This window comes from Tiliqua scincoides, chromosome 1 (assembly GCF_035046505.1).
Source record: "Tiliqua scincoides isolate rTilSci1 chromosome 1, rTilSci1.hap2, whole genome shotgun sequence".
In the NCBI taxonomy this organism is placed as follows: domain Eukaryota; kingdom Metazoa; phylum Chordata; class Lepidosauria; order Squamata; family Scincidae; genus Tiliqua; species Tiliqua scincoides.
In genome coordinates, this window is record NC_089821.1 from 247,504,866 (window position 1) to 247,521,613 (window position 16,748).

At 41.4% G+C, this 16,748-nt stretch overlaps 1 protein-coding gene across 3 annotated transcripts in view; it reads left to right on the top strand.

Moving 5' to 3' along the window:
* Positions 1 to 1,210: 1,210 nt before the first annotated feature.
* Positions 1,211 to 16,748, top strand: part of CDC42BPA (CDC42 binding protein kinase alpha) — a 198,151-nt gene continuing 182,613 nt past the window's right edge. Inside the window, exon 1 of one of the 3 annotated variants that reach the window (XM_066618681.1) lies at positions 1,211 to 2,726. In XM_066618681.1, coding sequence (XP_066474778.1) covers positions 2,549 to 2,726 — 178 coding nt within the window. In that variant the 5' untranslated portion in view covers positions 1,211 to 2,548. The remainder of the gene's footprint in view (positions 2,727 to 16,748) is intronic. The other 2 variants (XM_066618680.1, XM_066618682.1) reach the window with 2 other exon arrangements.

A 16,748-nucleotide genomic window follows, 5' to 3' on the forward strand; every position in this document is an offset into this window, starting at 1 on the left:
GTATTTAAGGGCCCAATCCTATCCAGCTTTCCAGTGCCTGTGCAGCTGCAATGGAGCCCTGAGGAAAGGGAACAAACGTTCCCTTACCTGGAGGAGACCTCTGTGACTGCAGGATGCAGTTCAATCCTCCGTGGCACAGCTGCACCAATGCTGGAAAACTGGATAAGATTTGGCCCTAAACTCTAGAATATAAAGCAGGGTAGAAATATTGTATATAAACAAAACAAAAGCTTCAGTGTCTGAATTGGGAATGCTGAGCCAGAATGGAAGAGACATCACCAGTTATTTTGCCCATGCTGAATTTTCCTCAGTGATCCTCCGTGGCACTTTGGAAATGAAGGGGCATGTGTAGGATTTGGGGAGGGGGCTAAATCTCCCACCTGAAATCATAAAACATGATTGCAGAGGCTTCATTTAATCCTATTTCCCTCTCACTTAAAAAAAAATTTTATTCAGTTTTTTCCTCCCAAATTTTATCTTCAGTTTTGGTGCCTTCCAAGAAACCCCTGGCATTACAGGTCTGAAATAAGAAGCATTCCTTGTTTGTTTGTTTTGGTCCCTCTGGACTTGTCTTTTTTCTTTAAAAACAGGACATTCCCTTTATAAAAAAAAACTCTGAAAGCTGATGGGAATGAGCCAAAGAAACCAGGAGGAAAGAGGAGGGAGGGATGACGCCTTTTGCAGGCTGCATATACAATAGCCCTGGAGTGTGTAAGGCTACAATCCTATTCACTTTCCTGGGAGTAAGCCCCATTGACTCTAAGGGGACTTACTTCTGAGTAGACACGCATAGGATTGGGCTATAAGGTTGCAATCCTATCACCACTTTCTTTGGAGTAAGGCCCATTGACTAAAATGAGACTTACTTCTGAGTAAACATGCATAGGCTTGGGCTGTAAGGCTGCACTCCTATCCACACCTTCCTGGGAGTAAGGCCCATTGACTCTAAGGGAACTTACTTCTGAGTAGACAGGCACAGGCTTGGGCTCTACTCGTCCCAAGTGTGCGTGAGGGGCAGAGGAAGTGCAGCGCCCCCGCCGAGGAGCCAGAGACTGAGGGGGGGAGGCGGGAGGCAGGACCGGCCTGAGCAGCGCCACACTCTGCTTAGCAACCTGGTCCTGCAGTGGCCCGCAGGGCGTTTCCGCGGCGCTGTGCCCTCCCCTCGGTCCGCCTGTTTCCCTGCATTCCGTGCTGCAAGAGCAGCAGCGGCTGTTGGAGCAGCATCTCTGCCTCTCTCCGGCGCGAGCTCCTCTCCCTCCCTCCGTCCCTCCCTCGCTCGTTCCCAGCGGCTCCCAGCCACAGTGCTGCGGCTCTGCTCGCTCCGTGGAGGGGAGGGGGGACGAGGCCGCCATGTTGGGTCCTGAGCCAGCAGCAGCCTGTGCCTGAGGGGCGAAGGGGGGCGACGCGGACAGCCGCTCCCAGCCTGCGAGATGCCCTAGGCGCGGTGGGAAGAGGAAGAGGCAGGGGCCGCCAGCATCTCTGCGCCTCCCGGGCTGGAGAGGAGGAGCAGCACTACCAACCTCTGCGGGGAGGAAGAGGAGGAGGGAACCGACCCTGCCCCCCCCCGTCGCCCTGGCCCCGCAGATCATCCCGGAGCAGGAGGACACGCACAGGCATGGAGAGGATTTGCCAGGATTACTGAGCCCGGCCTCCTCCTCTGAGCTGGGCGCGCTGCCGTCGAAGGCAGGCTGAAGGCTGCTTCTCCCCCTCCACACACGCCTGCCCCCCACTGCAAGGTGGGGGGGTGGAGATGGGCGCTGAGGGCATGAAGACTTCACCGTGGGAGAGCTGAAGAGGTGCCCGGAGGAGGCAGGAGAGCCTGCCACAGACAGCTGGGCTTGGGGGGGGGCTCCCCCTTTCTCTTCTCCCCACCCCCACCCTCTGAAGAATTGCCACTGATGCATCTTCCAAAGGGTGGTGGAGGTGGAGGTGGTGGAGGTGGAGGTGAAGCTGGAGGTGGCAGAGGCAGAGGCAGTGGTGGCTGCCTCCCTGCACTGTACCAGCCAGATCCTATGCACATCATTTTTTGCCCCCCCTCCTCAGATTCCTTCCTTGCTGCTGCTTTTTCCTTGAAAGTGAATTGCTGATGCAAATTGAATGGAGATTTTACACTTTAATGATGCAGCAGGATTCATTTCGGGATTATGTTGCATGATCTGAATTTTGAATGAAGGAGGAGACCTTTTAAAATCTATGTATGCGAAGAAGAGTGGATTCAGTCTTGGGTTGAATTTCTTTTTTAATTATTATTATTTAAATGTATAAAGTATATATTTTCTCTTCATCTAAATATATTAAGAGAGATTTTAGGGAAATTATTTTTCTTTAATATTCTGTATATATTGTATACGTGTGTGGAGGAACAGACCAAGTCGGAGTTCTCAGAGTAGGGATTCTGAGATGGATTGTACGTTCAGCACCATCCCTGAAGCACTGACTTTTGGACATACTTTTTACAAACTGTAATACGTTCTAAAGTGTTAGATTAAAAAAAACAAAAACTAATAATAATAATTAAGAGAGAAACCCCGTTAAAGCTAAAGCAACCATGTCTGGAGAGGTGCGTTTGAGACAGTTGGAACAGTTTATTTTGGATGGGCCAACTCAGACAAACGGGCAATGTTTTAGTGTGGAAACCTTGCTGGATATACTCATCTGCCTTTATGATGAATGTAATAATTCACCACTGAGAAGGGAAAAGAATATTCTGGAGTATCTAGAATGGGGTAAGTGTGAGCTGACATTGCTCATCATTGCACATTCCTTTTCACTTTTTAGTGTTTTGGTATGATTTATTTTTATCTGGTGTATGCTACATTGTGATCAAGGCATATTGTGTGTGTCTTTTGCATTATAAAACTGGAGTATTACTGTAATTTTGTATCGGGAATGCCATATGGAAGTTTTCCAGGCAGTAAAAGCCTTTTCTGACTTGACACTGTCAGCATCTGTATTCATGCCCTTTAAAGCCCAGTGCTTGAAATGTTTAGAAAGGGTGATAACCATGCATTGTTTGTTTTACCTCTAGTATAGGTGAAAAGTGGTGACATTATGTGTTACCTATCTAAAAATGTTCACAATATGGGGTGGGGGGAGGGGAAATGGAGGAAGAGAGTTACTGGGTGTATCTGAAGTAATTGTTGACTTGTCTAAAACAAACAGTGAAAATGTAAGATTGGTAGACAAGCAAAGTAGCCTTTTCCTAATGGAAGTACAGCAATGAAACACTTTGATGAAAGAGTCCAATGATAATTGGTGTCTGAACAGTGTTGGCATCATGACAAGGTTGATTATTATTTTCCTTCTAAATATTCAGTAGTTAAAGCACAGGCAATGAAGTCACATGAGAACAGTTATTGTATGACCTTCAGGTGTCAAAACCATGTCATCCATAATGACATGTATTTTTAAAAAGTGTTTGGCTGAAATTACACAAGAAGACCATATTCTTTTAAGAACATCTTTCTAAACTGTATGATTAGAATTGGTCACTAAAAGAAAACCGTTATGGACCCTGCAATCAAAACAAAGTTTCTCATACAGTATTCTGTATAAAGCAGTTAAACTGGCAACTCTTTCTTTAGATGTACAGTACTGTATTGATTTTGATTCTCGATGAAACAGTTGTAGTCAGCTAATCAGCCATATTTGTGAATAAATGGTTTTAAAAGAAAGCTACTGTTCACCTATACTACCAGGTTAAGTGAGGCATTTCCTCTGATGGGAATTGTAGACACTCAAAACTTACTTTATTGCAGACGGCATATCTGTATTGGTTGGAATGAGTAGCTTAATATAAGTGAAGTAGGCCTTTATCATTATACTCACACTGATATGCTAAACTTCTCATTGAGAGCACATTTTTTTATACTCTCAGCCTCACTTGAGAGGTTAATGGATTATTTCAAGGTTTTGGCAATAATGTTAGATTTTTAAACTATTACAGTATCTTCAACAGGAGCTAGTATTGGCCAGTGCCAAAAGAGAGAAAATGCTACCTAGAATAGTTTATAGTAAACTGCTTTTATGTATGCTTTTTAAAGTTTCTAATATACTTCATTATCCCATAGAGGAAATCTTTTCATTTCCAAGATCCAGTTGATTAATTAAAAACACACACACACACACAAAACTCTTTCAAGGGTAATCTGAAGATAAATTCAATTTTGTGTTGTTTCTGTAGGAAATAACAAAACGAATAAATGCCACAGCCTTTGCTCCCATTACAGGTTTTTAGTTTTAGTTGATATTTGTGTTACTGGTTTCTTTGGGACTACCCACACTAGGATTTTGTGCAAAATTGTTCTGGGCATACATATTTTCATCTCCTTTATCCTAAGTTCCAATCATACTCTTAAGAGTTGATGAATATGAATAGAGCTGTGATTTTCAACCTTTTTCTTCTTAGCACTCATGCTACAAGGTACTAAAAATGTCAAGCCACACTATCATTGTTTTAATATCAATATCAACAAAATGGTTTTGTTGATAATTGACAAGGTGCACCATGCTGTTGGTGGGGGGCTCACATCCCCCAATGGCCCTACTAATAAATGACCCAGCCCCAAACTCCTGTGGCACACCTGCAAACCATTTGTGGCATACCAGTTGAAAATGGTTGGAATAGAGTATGAATAGTTCATATATAGGATTCAGCCATATATAGGATGCATCATTTTGTAGTAGTTTAACTGGGACTCTGTTTTTCTTGGAGATTGAGTTGTTCTAGAAGTTGCTTCTGTGTGTGTTATCATTTCTCCAACTGGATAGTACAAAATTTTTTTTAAAGAGCTGTGTTACATTTGTAACATACTTTTATATGCTGGCTGAAAGACAATATATAAATGCACAACATTTTCAGTTAATAGGATACTCATGTGTCATTTACACCATTTTGTTCTCTTTTAGTGCATATTTTTTTTCTAATTTCTTGATTTCATAATATGTGCCAAGTAAATTTAGAGTAATGAGTAATTTTTAAAAAAATTCTTTTTTGACTTGACTTGAGTCTGTCTTAAAATGTGTGGCAGAACTGATCTTTATACCAAAATTGTAACCTCTTGGAAAGTGTAGGGAACAATTTCTAGTGGAAAAATGACAAATTCTTACAAAAGATGTATTTGTATTTATATGAAGTATTTGTAGGTTTTACAGCCCAATGCTAACTTTCCAGCACCAATGCAGCCATGCCAGTGGGGTGCACACTGCATCCTGTGATGGGGGTGGGGCAGTCACAGAGGCCTCCTCAAGTTAAGAGGACTTTTGTTCCCTTTTCCTTGGGACTGTATTGTAGCTACATCAGTACTGGAAAGTTGTTTAAGATTGGGCTGTTAAAGAGTTGAATGTTGTTGAACTTGTTTTTAGCTGTCTTTGGAGCTCATTTAAAAATATACTAGCAATTGTTATCTAGACTAGAGCAATACCCTTGTGCTGCTCATATACCCTTTAATTTTTCTAGACTTCTTGCTGTAATGAGGATGTAATGAATATACTGTAATTTGGTAGCTAAAGATTTTAAAAACTACCCAAGTGTAATTACTCAGTGCTTTTAATCGCTTTAAGTATTCATTGTAATGTAAGTTATGAAATGAAAAGCAGAAGTTATAGTATTAGGGATGGCATCAGGGGCTGGGCACTGCCTGAGTGCCCAACCAATTAAGGACCCACCTGACCAGATACACTGAACCCTCAGTATATATGTAAATGTGTGTATTTATATACATATAATGTACTTTGTTCTTTATGGAACATATTGCATGCAAAGTCTGTTGTTTTTAATGCTCTAGGTGTGAATGTATAATTGAATGATGATGCTCCTTTATGCCAACTTGTTCTCTCCCAGTCCTTCACTTGCAGTCTTGTACTCCTTGTAAATTCTGGAAACACATAGCAATGTCAGTATTGAGCCACTGTGTTTATTCGAGTGTATATATACATGACCAATTTTAGTCTGTGCTGAAGGCCAGTTGTACTTAAGTGACGGAAAAAGGAGATCCTCTTCTTGCAGCCTCTGGAGCCTGCCATCTGAAAAGATTTAAGAATGCCAAGCCTGCTGTCCTCCTTTTGTACACAACATCCGTTGTCACAGATGCTGGTGACCCTGGAGGAGGTAGTGTAGGACAGAATGCAGAAGATTAGAAGAAAGATTAGAGCAGAGAAAGAAATGTTAACATAGTTTTTATCAGTTACTATTTAAAATAATACAAAATATTTTCTTAAAGGGTGATAAGATATGAAGAGTATCACTATAGTTGTAGTGAATTCAACACTTGGGGAGCTTTGAAGGCTGCAGTTCTAAACTTGTTTTAATTTAAGTCCTTTTGGGATCGAGGGGAGTTGCACAAATATATTATTTCTTAATAGTTGTATGCATTTATACAGTGCCTTATGAAGAAAGTAATGTATATTATCTCATTAATCACTACTGTACAGCATAGTATTGCTCCAATGTGCAGTGCATTCTGGCTAGCATAGTGGCAATTGCTTGCTGCCATGAAATGCTTCAGGAGAGGAAATTATAGGCAGGGCAATTTGCTCTATTTATTCAACAAGAACCCAGTAGTTCTTCAATATGAAGCTTGTAGTTCCCAAGGATGAGTCACAACCTGTCTCCTCCTGGGAGCAGCTCTTCCCATCATCTTCCACTGCTGCCATATAGGAGGAGTGGTGGTAGCAGTGTTAATTACCGCAGCAGGCTCTGACTTAAAGCTCTGGTGAGTACAGTACTGTGAACACATCGGCATTGGAGCAGTGTTCTGATTAACTGCTATAGCACTCTATTTTCCAGGAACATATCCACACTGTTATAGGAGATATTACTGTATTGCTGGTGGGTCCAAGACTGGAGGTGGATTGCTTGAAGCCACCTACTGAGATTCACAGCTCAGTCTGTTATCCACTGTGCTATATTAGCTCATCATTATGGCATCACTTTAATATACACAGTGCATTGCAATTCTTTTTCGTACTTCTAAACTTTAGGGTTTAGATTAATATTAGTCTTCATTTTTCATTTTCACCAAGGACGGAACTAATGATTTGTCAGAGGCTATAGAAGTTCAGGGCTGGTGTATTTTTCAGTGTCCTGCACTGCAGTCCTAAGCTTGTTTACTTAGAAGTCCTAGTTTGTTCAGTGGGTTTACTCTCTAGTAAAGTGACTGTAGAATTGCCGCCCAAATCTATCATGGTTCATTCTGTCTCTTTACTATGAATATATCAGCAAAATTAAAAAAAAAATACTTGAAGGTGCAAAATACTTGAAGTGCAAAAAGAATGATGCAAATGATAACCTTAGTCTAATATGTGAAATAAAAGTGGCAGCACAACTGCTTCAGCAATGTTCGTAACTGCTATTGAAAATTAATATATAGATTGTCACTACAGTAATTTTGTATTGTGAATTATTGTGTTTGAGTTTTTGTTGACACTGGCGGTGAAGGAACAGCAGTATATTTACCATAAAGTAATGACTTCTGTTTCACTAGTAATTTAGTAACTTCCATGAATTACTCATCTGGTCATGCATATACTTAAATAGAGGGGGGAAAAGTCCCAGTGGTGTGCCAAAACCCCAATGGTAGTGTGTGCAGTGGGTCCTCAGTATCTGGGGGATCTGTTCCCGGCCCCCCTGTGGATTCTGATTTCTGTGGATAGTGGAATCTATGGAGAGACTTTGTCTGAAAAACTGGAAGTATCTTTCAGAAGACTCCTCTTCTCAGTAATAGAGTTTTACACCAATAATGAAGAAAGGCTGATTGCAAAGTATGTTCCAGATGCTGAATAGCACAGAAGCTTCTGGGGAGTTAAAAAAAACTGTCCCAAAATAGATAAAATAGGCAAAAAAAAAAAAAAAAAAAAAAAAGAGGGGAGAATACACAGGGCTATCACATCTCCATCCAAAGTTGGGGAACACTCAATATATAATAAAGCAGTGGTTTCTAAACTGGTGGGTTTCAGCAATGATGGCAGTGATGGCACTGCAGCTATCATGCCACCATGACTTAAGGGACTTCGTAACTCAACTGGGGATGTTGCACTGTCTATCCAGAGGGCTTGCAGCAGAAATAGCTCATATCTCTGATAGTGACCACTTCCAGTTTGCAGTCACCACTCCTGCAAATACTTACAGGGTTCCCAACTTCTGAGTAGAAGTTTGGGCACCACTACCATAAAACATGAGGGACTGCTGTCAGAAGATGTTTTTACCCCTTCCACTGCAACACGTTGAAGTGCGTTCTGCTCGTTGATGTATGCACTTTAAATCTTGCTCTGTCTTTTCCAGGCTTTACTTAATTGGCAGAAATTAATGTTTTTGAAACTACCTTCTATTAGACTATTTGAAGATACAGTAGTTGCTACTAATTTGAAAATGTGAAAGAAAAACAAAAAATTGACAGCTTATGTAAAGGTTGGACAGTTTAATTAAGCCTTGTTCTTTTAGAAGAGTCTGTATAATGCACTTAGCAGTATTTTTAAAAAATAAAATTTGGCAATTATATGTAATTGTTTGAGCTTAAAAAGATAAGGCATTGATTGCAGTAAACCCTTTAATTGGAGCAGCATTGGGAACATATTGAAGACCTCCTCTGAAGCACATAATAGAGCTTTCTAATGGAAAGTTGGGCATTAAACACAGCATATGTTGTATGAAGTTACCTATGTATAATGTTTGCAGGATTGATAATGAAAGATGAGGAATGGCAATATCCAAATACTGAACTATAAGCTTAAGACTCAGTGGCTTCTCTGAGGCTCAGTTCTTGTGTAAAAGACTATAAAATGTACACATTTTTGTAAATCAGACTGGGTCCTTTGACCATTCATATGAATGAACAAAGTTTTGTTATTTCTGTCATAAGCTGGTCATTAAATATTTAAGCATAAACTCTAATTGCTGGGAGGAGATCATGGGAGTATCACTTATGTGCATATAGGTCAATTTGAATTTACTGTTTAAAATGAGAATAGCGGGCAGAGCATCCCTACAATTAGAAATACTAGTGTACAATCCAACAAGTAGATCCAGCCAAAGTAACAATTATACCCATCACAAGATTTATTTTGGATATACGGTTTATATAAATACTAGTTTACTGATGTGGAGAGCATATGATCAGTGTAGGCTTATTTGTTAATTTAAGAATTCAGCTGGGTTTAAACACATTGGCTAAGCTTTTTCATTTTCTAAATTTGTGAACATATACGTATATGTATGTGTATAGGGAATTTATACACCTGGGGAATTTATAGCCTGGGAATTTATAGCCTGGGGGCTGGGGATAAGAATAGGCCCTCAGTTTGGCTGTACTTGTCGTAAGAGGCGACTGAACAGCCACCGAGTAGATGGGACTCGTCAGCCTGGGAAGGCAGCTCATCTGAGAGAAGGAAAACTCTGATTCCAAACCTCCACTGCCTTGTGGCTACATCCAGTTATGGAAAAGGCTTCAGGAGTCAACCTCGAGGCAAAATCTGGAGCCGGAGTCCCTGAGGCAGTTCATAGCTGAACACAGTCATGTTCTGGCAACTCCTGCGACGCCGCTGGAACCAACCGTATTGGCTTCTGCCTTTCCATTGGACCATTTCAGCAACGTGGAGAGGGGGGATTTGCTGCATGGGTAATAGCCTATCCTCCATACCTACTTTACCCAGGCTTCGCGCACTGGAGAGGACACTCTGTTCCAGAACCACCATTCAGAGCGTGACACCATGGTCTTCCGAGACTGAAGGATGCCAACATGCAGGGAATTTAGATATTTAACTCTTATTTACATTGCAAGTTGATTATTGATCAGGTATTGACAGGTTTCATGGTGATCTGAATGATTTTGCAAATTACGTCATAAGCCTCACAACACGATTAGAGAACTAATTAATGCTCAAGTACTGGGCAATGAAATGCCCAAGCATTTCTGAAGCTTAAGTATTAACCCAGTGTTTTGTCTGCAAGATTTGTGAATTCATGTTTATCTATTATACATATCCCGCCTTTCTGCCTTGGTAAGCCAGAAGGTGGCTTACAAATGACAGAACAACTATTAAAACATTAAAATATAATCCAAGAACTACAAAAGGAACAGACAAGTCATTTTTAAGGAGCTGATAGAATCCTGAATTTTAAAAGTGTTTATTTTTAGGACTGCAATCCTAAAAATTACTTCAGAATAAGGACCCAATCCTAACCAACTTTTCAGCACTGATGCAGCTGTGCAGTGGAGCTTGTGCTGCATCCTATGGTGATGGGAGCAATCACAGAGGCCTCCTCAAAATAAGCAAATATTTGTTCCCTTACCTTGGGGCTGCATTGTGGCTGGACGAGCACTGGAAACGTTGGATAGGATTAGACCCTAAGTCCCATTGAACTCAATGGAATATACTTCTGCTTAGACACTCAAAGGATTGTGCTATAAGTGTATTTGTTTAATAATAATATTTGTTATTTAATAACATGTTCAGTGTTATGTAGCTTTTTAGCTGTAAAAACTAGGTATTCATGGGTATGTGTGTTTTTCCATAATAAAACATGTTCATGCGCTTATAAGATGAAAGAAGAACCAACATTCAGCACTCCAAAATATTCAAACGCTGAATTTTGTTTAGAGGTCTGTCAGACTGTTCTATCACCCACAATTAGATCCTGAAAACACCCAAGTGTACTGTGTCAAATAATGGTGTGCCACATATAGGAAACTGGAGGTCTAAAATGGTGCAGATTTTCCTAATGGTCCTTTTGTGAACGTAATTTCTTAGAAGGCAGTCTTTTCTTTTTAGCTTTTCTCCTAGGGAAAGTGATGGAGTGCTCCATGTATGTAGCTTTGTGGACTCAGTTTTCTGGCTGTTATTGGTTTATACACACACTTTCCAAAAATGGCATTTAGATAAAATTTTGCAGAGTTGGTTGAGTTTAGTTTTGTGCTTACCTGCAAGGCGGGTTGAAGACAGTTCATACAGAATAACCTTACCTCATACTGCAATGAAATTCATGAGTCTGTTAAGCTGCTAGAGCTTGGGAAACTCTTCAAGGTACTTTTTCATTCTCTTCAGTGTTGAAGATTGCTGACATCCCCTCTGCTTATGTAGAACATGCATGTGCTTGTGCATGCCCTCATGCACAGACCCACTCCAAAAAAGATAAATTAGGAATGAAAGGGGGGCAATTAAAAATTGCTAGTGAAAAGGAACAAGAAACATCAAGTTATGGTTTCACTTTCTGTCAAGAAATGAGTATGTTACTGATGCAGGGTTCCAGTTTGACCAGTTCTACTTATGTTTCCTAAAATCTGAATGTGTGCACACCTTTGAAAGCATATTTAGTCATACCAGTGGCTATTCTTGTATATATGCCCTAATCCAGCAAGAAACATCTCTAGTTGCCATAATCTGCAACAAATTTTTAAAAATAAAATAAGTAAATAATTGGAAGTTGGGTTTCATTTACAAATGACACTTCCTCTGTTGTGAGTGAAAAAGGGTGCTGTATAGTACAGCAGCAGTTCTCAAACTCCTAGGGAGCTTGAGAACCGCTGTAAGTCCTTGCGGGGGCGGGAGGAAGGCAGCAACACGATTACAAACTGGAAGTGTGATGTAATTGCTTAGCTTTCACCTTCTAAAGCTGACTCCTTGCACCCCTGGGAGGCTGCTGCAAGGACTTGTAAGTGCATGCCAGCCCCTTCACCCCCCCCCCTTAGCAACACGTTCCTGGGGATTGCATCTAGGGCCTAGGAGAGGGGATTAAAGGGGGTAATTTGTACCCGGGCCCAAGGTCAAAAAGGGGGTGCAGGAGCTAAAGCAGGAGGCTCAAAAATTTCCTGGGATTTTACAATTTCCTATCTACCAAACTTGTTGCCTGCATGGGATGCTGGGGACACTACCATGAGTGTGCAGCTACTGGCAAGCCATATATGCTGGGCCAAGGAATGCATATATGACACTCCTTAACACAACTTGGGAGGAAACTGGCCTGTTACAGTAGCTCTTTGGCTTGTGGATCTGCTTACCATGAAGGAGTGTATAGGACCTCAGGGACACAGCTGCAAGACTACTGCTGCTGTAGAAGAAGGTTTTGGTATGCACAGGACACTTTCCGTTCTAGTGTGAGCCTAAATATGATGATGCTAATTTTCTGCATGATTTTTCTATATTTAAAAGATTTTAGAGAGACTTAGGAATGTTTTTGGTTTTCCATTATTACTGTATCTAGCTGCTGATGCCATATGTGCGAGTAGACATGGGCTCCAAACACTTTTCCAGCTGTCTTCATCCCCCCCCCCTGTTCTGCTTGCCCGTCACCACCCTCCCCCACGCTATTTCACCCCTCTCCCTTTTCAAAGGGGCCCAAAAGGAATTTTGTACCCCCTGATAGAATTCCTCTCAGAGGCCCTGATCGCATTGCTGCCTTCCCCCCGCCCCTTAAGGGGGCAGAGTCCAGGGCCTTCAGACTGGGGCGTTGTGACACCCCAGTTTGAGAACCACTAGACTAGAGCCTTGTGCTATGGTGCCTTTATGGTGTTCTTGCCCTATGCACAGCCCAGTAAATACTACTGCTATCAGTGCCAATCGCTTGTTGAAGATACCCGGATGACCCTTTCATCTGTTTTTCAGACAGGAGCCTGAAAATACAGCCTGCCTGAAACTCAGGATTGTGGTTGTCAGTTGTTTAGATGTCATTCCCTAAATTTGAAGACTTTTATTTTAGACTTGCTTCTGAGTAAGGGTGGGGGGGGGGCTTGTGCCACCCCCCATGAGCCCATTAGCTTGCTTAAGAAGTTAACCCAGCCAAAAAGTTTTCCTTTGAAGTTTTCCTAGAAGATCCTAGTGATCTGCTTTCAGGAAAGCTTTTTGGCTGGGGCAAATCATTAAACAAGCTAATGGGCTCATAGGAGGTGGGGGCTCTGTACCTCCCATGGGCTCATTAACTTGCTTAAGAACTTACCTAAGTTCTAAGCAAGTTAGCAAGAGCTAAAAAGTTCCTTAAAGGAGCAAGCTCCCTCCTGGTAGCCTGGATGTTTTAAAAAAATTAGACGAAGATTAACAGGAAGCGGTTAAGTTCCACTTCCTGTTAATCTCTGTCTAGTTATTTAGAAGTGATCAGGCTGCTGGGAGGCAGCCTGTAGGTTGCTATGAGCTCCTAAGCTCGTATCGACTTGGTTTAAGCAAGAACCAGAGTAAGTTTAAATCATGTGGGGAGGAGCCTGCATCCGTGGATAAATGAAACAGTGGATGCTGTATTCACGGATGTATGGGGGGGGCCGTACTTCTATTTGGAAAATGTGTTATATAAAATCATACAAGATTATGACCAGAATTCAAAGTGTACCTCACAACTAAAATCCAAGGGGATATTTGGGCTTGGTTGTATCAAACAGCAGCCTTCCATGCCATATGGCACACTGTTTTAAAACTGAGAGATGTTTCAAAAAGAGTTGGAGGTATGGCATAAGACTTTACAGTTTGAAATAAAAAAAAATCAAAACGGAAAATACATGCACATGGGATATATGTGGCCCATGGGATATATGTGGCACATAAGGCTTCATTTGTGGGAAAAATTTTCAATTCGTGATTTGTCAAATTCTTTGCTGTAATCAAAAGAAACACCTAGGAATTGGTGTGTTTTTGTTTTGTTTGCCAATAGCCCCAAAAGAAAGAGACTGGTAACTGATAGTGTTTATTATGTAGTGGATGTTAATCAATTGTTTTCTCCCATGTGATATAAGATTAAGCATAATCAGGGCATGTTTGCACAGGAACACCCATTTTTTACTTTTTCTGGTGTACTGTGTATATTGCTTGGTGCCTTCAGATTTCTTACGAATGCCAAGCACAGTGCATTTTGGAATGCATTTTACTTCTTGTTAACACTAGCAAATGTTCAAACAAGCTTCTGACTATAACACAGTGTCAGTTATCTCTCCCTAGTTTTTCCATCCTTAGAATGTTCAAAAGTCAATTGAAATAATTTCAGAAATAATTTTCCTAAGTCTGTATATTTCTGAACTTTGACTTCAAGATTAGAATGCTGATAGAAGTCAAGTATAACTTGAATTCGAGTCCTATCCTATCCTTCCCACCCTTCTGGTGCAGCTGCACCAAAGACAGGCATTCTGTATTCAGCAGGGGAGGGGGCACAAACTAGGAGGCTTCAGCAAGAGAAGGGGATTATATCCCCTTACCCCCATGTAGCCTCCTGACCTGCAGTGAATGTCCTCCAACCTGCGGTAGCAATTTTGTTAGGGGTCTCCAAACCTCTCAGTACGAGGGCAGTATAATATATTTTACACATTTTTGCAGGCTGGAAAAAAAATCAGCTTTATATAGGGCAGAGGTGAGTGACATAGGGCACAATGTCTCTGCATGAACAAACATGGTTTGTTATGATTGATTTACTCATGTTCAAAAATGATGCTATTTCATTATCACAATAGTTTTACAGTGTTGAAAAGTCATCATGCGGAAACCTGATTTGTTTTATCAGCAGGGGTGAGATTAACACTGAATAATTATGCTTTGAGGGTATTAAAGCATATAGCCTAGGTCAGGAGTGCCCGAACCCCAGCCCGGGGGCCACTTGCGGCCCTCGGGGGCTCCCAACCCGGTCCTCGGGGAGCCCCCATTCTCCAATGAGCCTCTGGCCCTCCAGAGACTTGCTGGAGCCCGTGCTGGCCCAACTCAGTTGCTCTCAGCATGAGGATGACTGTTCGACCTCTCACCTGAGCTGTGGGACAAGGGCTCCCTCCAATACTTGCTGTTTCACGTCTGTGATGTGGCAGTGAACAAAAGGCTGGTCTTGCTTTGTGCAAGGCCTTTTATAAGCCTTGAGCTACTACAAGACCTTCATTCATTCATAGAAGTTCCATCTCTAATAAATTCGTTTATGTAAATTTATTCAAATTTTAAATATAAATTAATTCTTTTTTTCCCTGTCTCCCGACACAGTGTCAGAGAGATGATGTGGCCCTCCTGCCAAAATGTTTGGACACCCCTGGCCTAGGTGATTGAAAATGAGGGTTAACCAAGCTGACACCACTCTTGCCGTATGGAAATTAGCATGGCAGACAAAACTGCACATGTTAACTGTCCGACCCCATGGTTGGGTAAAAATATTTTATGTTGCTGTGGGCTGGATAAAATCTTGTGGCATTCCAGATGTGACCCTGGGCTGTAGTTTGGAGGCCCCTGAGGTCGGGCATGTCCAAGGAAAAAAAGGGGACAAGGAGGCCGAAAAATGGAAAGAGCCTGTACCTAAAAACCAATTTTTATAAAGTGGGGAACTTACAATGATGTAACAAGGAAGGAGGCCAATATGATTGCACATAAACTGCCAGTAATGTAGCTCCTGGGCAAAGGCATTATGTATTTTTATTAAAAATGTTATGTGCAGTCATACTTGTTTTTCCTAGATTATTTTCTGTATTTTACAACAGGGGAAAGTAGAAACTGGTGATGCTATTCTAGCCTTCTGCTTCTAGCCAGATTTATTTGTGCTGGCTGTAAAGGGAAGTACATGGAATAGTTTGATATTTTTGCCTAACAGTTTGGCTTAATCCATGTAGTTGACAGTAATTAATGGGTTTTTAATTCAACTGAAACATAATTTCATGGCAGAATGCATGAGTGGTGTATAGACACATTGTGTCTGTATTCATGAATGGGTTCTGTAGCTGCTGGGCAACAGCCTAAAATAGTGCTGAATGCATGCAGAAATCTGGATTTTGGTGTTTCTGACTGAAAATGCCACAGGGTAGGTTTTTAGAAGGAATCCCTTTTTTTTACATCCAGCTTGCTTTAGCTAAATTGAAAAACAAGGGTTCTTGACTTATCAGAATTAGAGCAGTTGTTCCAATTTCTCAGTACCCTGCAACGTACTTGGGGGTTTAGCATGCTGTTCTGCTTGGATCTCATTGGATGAAGATCTTATTATTCCTGTTGCAGGAAACACAAAAAATGCTTTTGTTTTCTTGTCATAGTTTTGGTCTGTTAGGAAAAGTATAGAAACAGCTTTCTTACAAAAACTCCTAAAGAAATATGTTTAATCTTCCTTCTTGGCACCCTTCAGTCTTGGAAGACTCTGGTATCGCGCTCTGAATGGTGGTTCTGGAACAGAATGTCCTCTCCAGAGCGTGAAGCCTTGGTAAAGTAGTTATGGAGGATAGACTGTTACCTACGCAGCAAACCCCCCTCTCCATGTCGCTGGAATGGTCCAATGGAAAGGCAGAAGCCAATATGGTTGGTTCCAGCGGCGTCGCAGGAGTTGCCAGAATGTGACTGTTTTCAGCTATGAACTGCCTCAGGGACTCCGGCTCTGGATTTTGCCTCAAGGTTGACTCCTGAAGCCTTTTCCATAACTGGATGTAGCCTCAAGGCAGTGGAGGTTTGGGATCAGAGTTTTCCTTCTCTCAGATGAGCTGCCTTCCCAGGCTGACGCGTCCCATCTACCCATCTTTTATTTTTATTATTTTATAATCTTCCTACTCTTACTTTATTTGTATATAGATTTAACTCTTTTTTATCCACTGCTAGCAAATATCTTTAATTAGTGAAATAGTAATTCCATTTTAAAATTAAGGCTGTGCTCTTCTGTGCCCATTTACTATACTTGGAAATAAGTTCCAGCAAATTCAGTGATTTGTATATGGTCTGCAAGAAAAAAAATCAAAATCATTGTAATCTTTCAAGACTGCGTAAACTTGGTAAAGGCTGAGACCACATTCCAGTTTGAGTTACCTAAAAAAATCAGTGCTAAGGCAGACAGG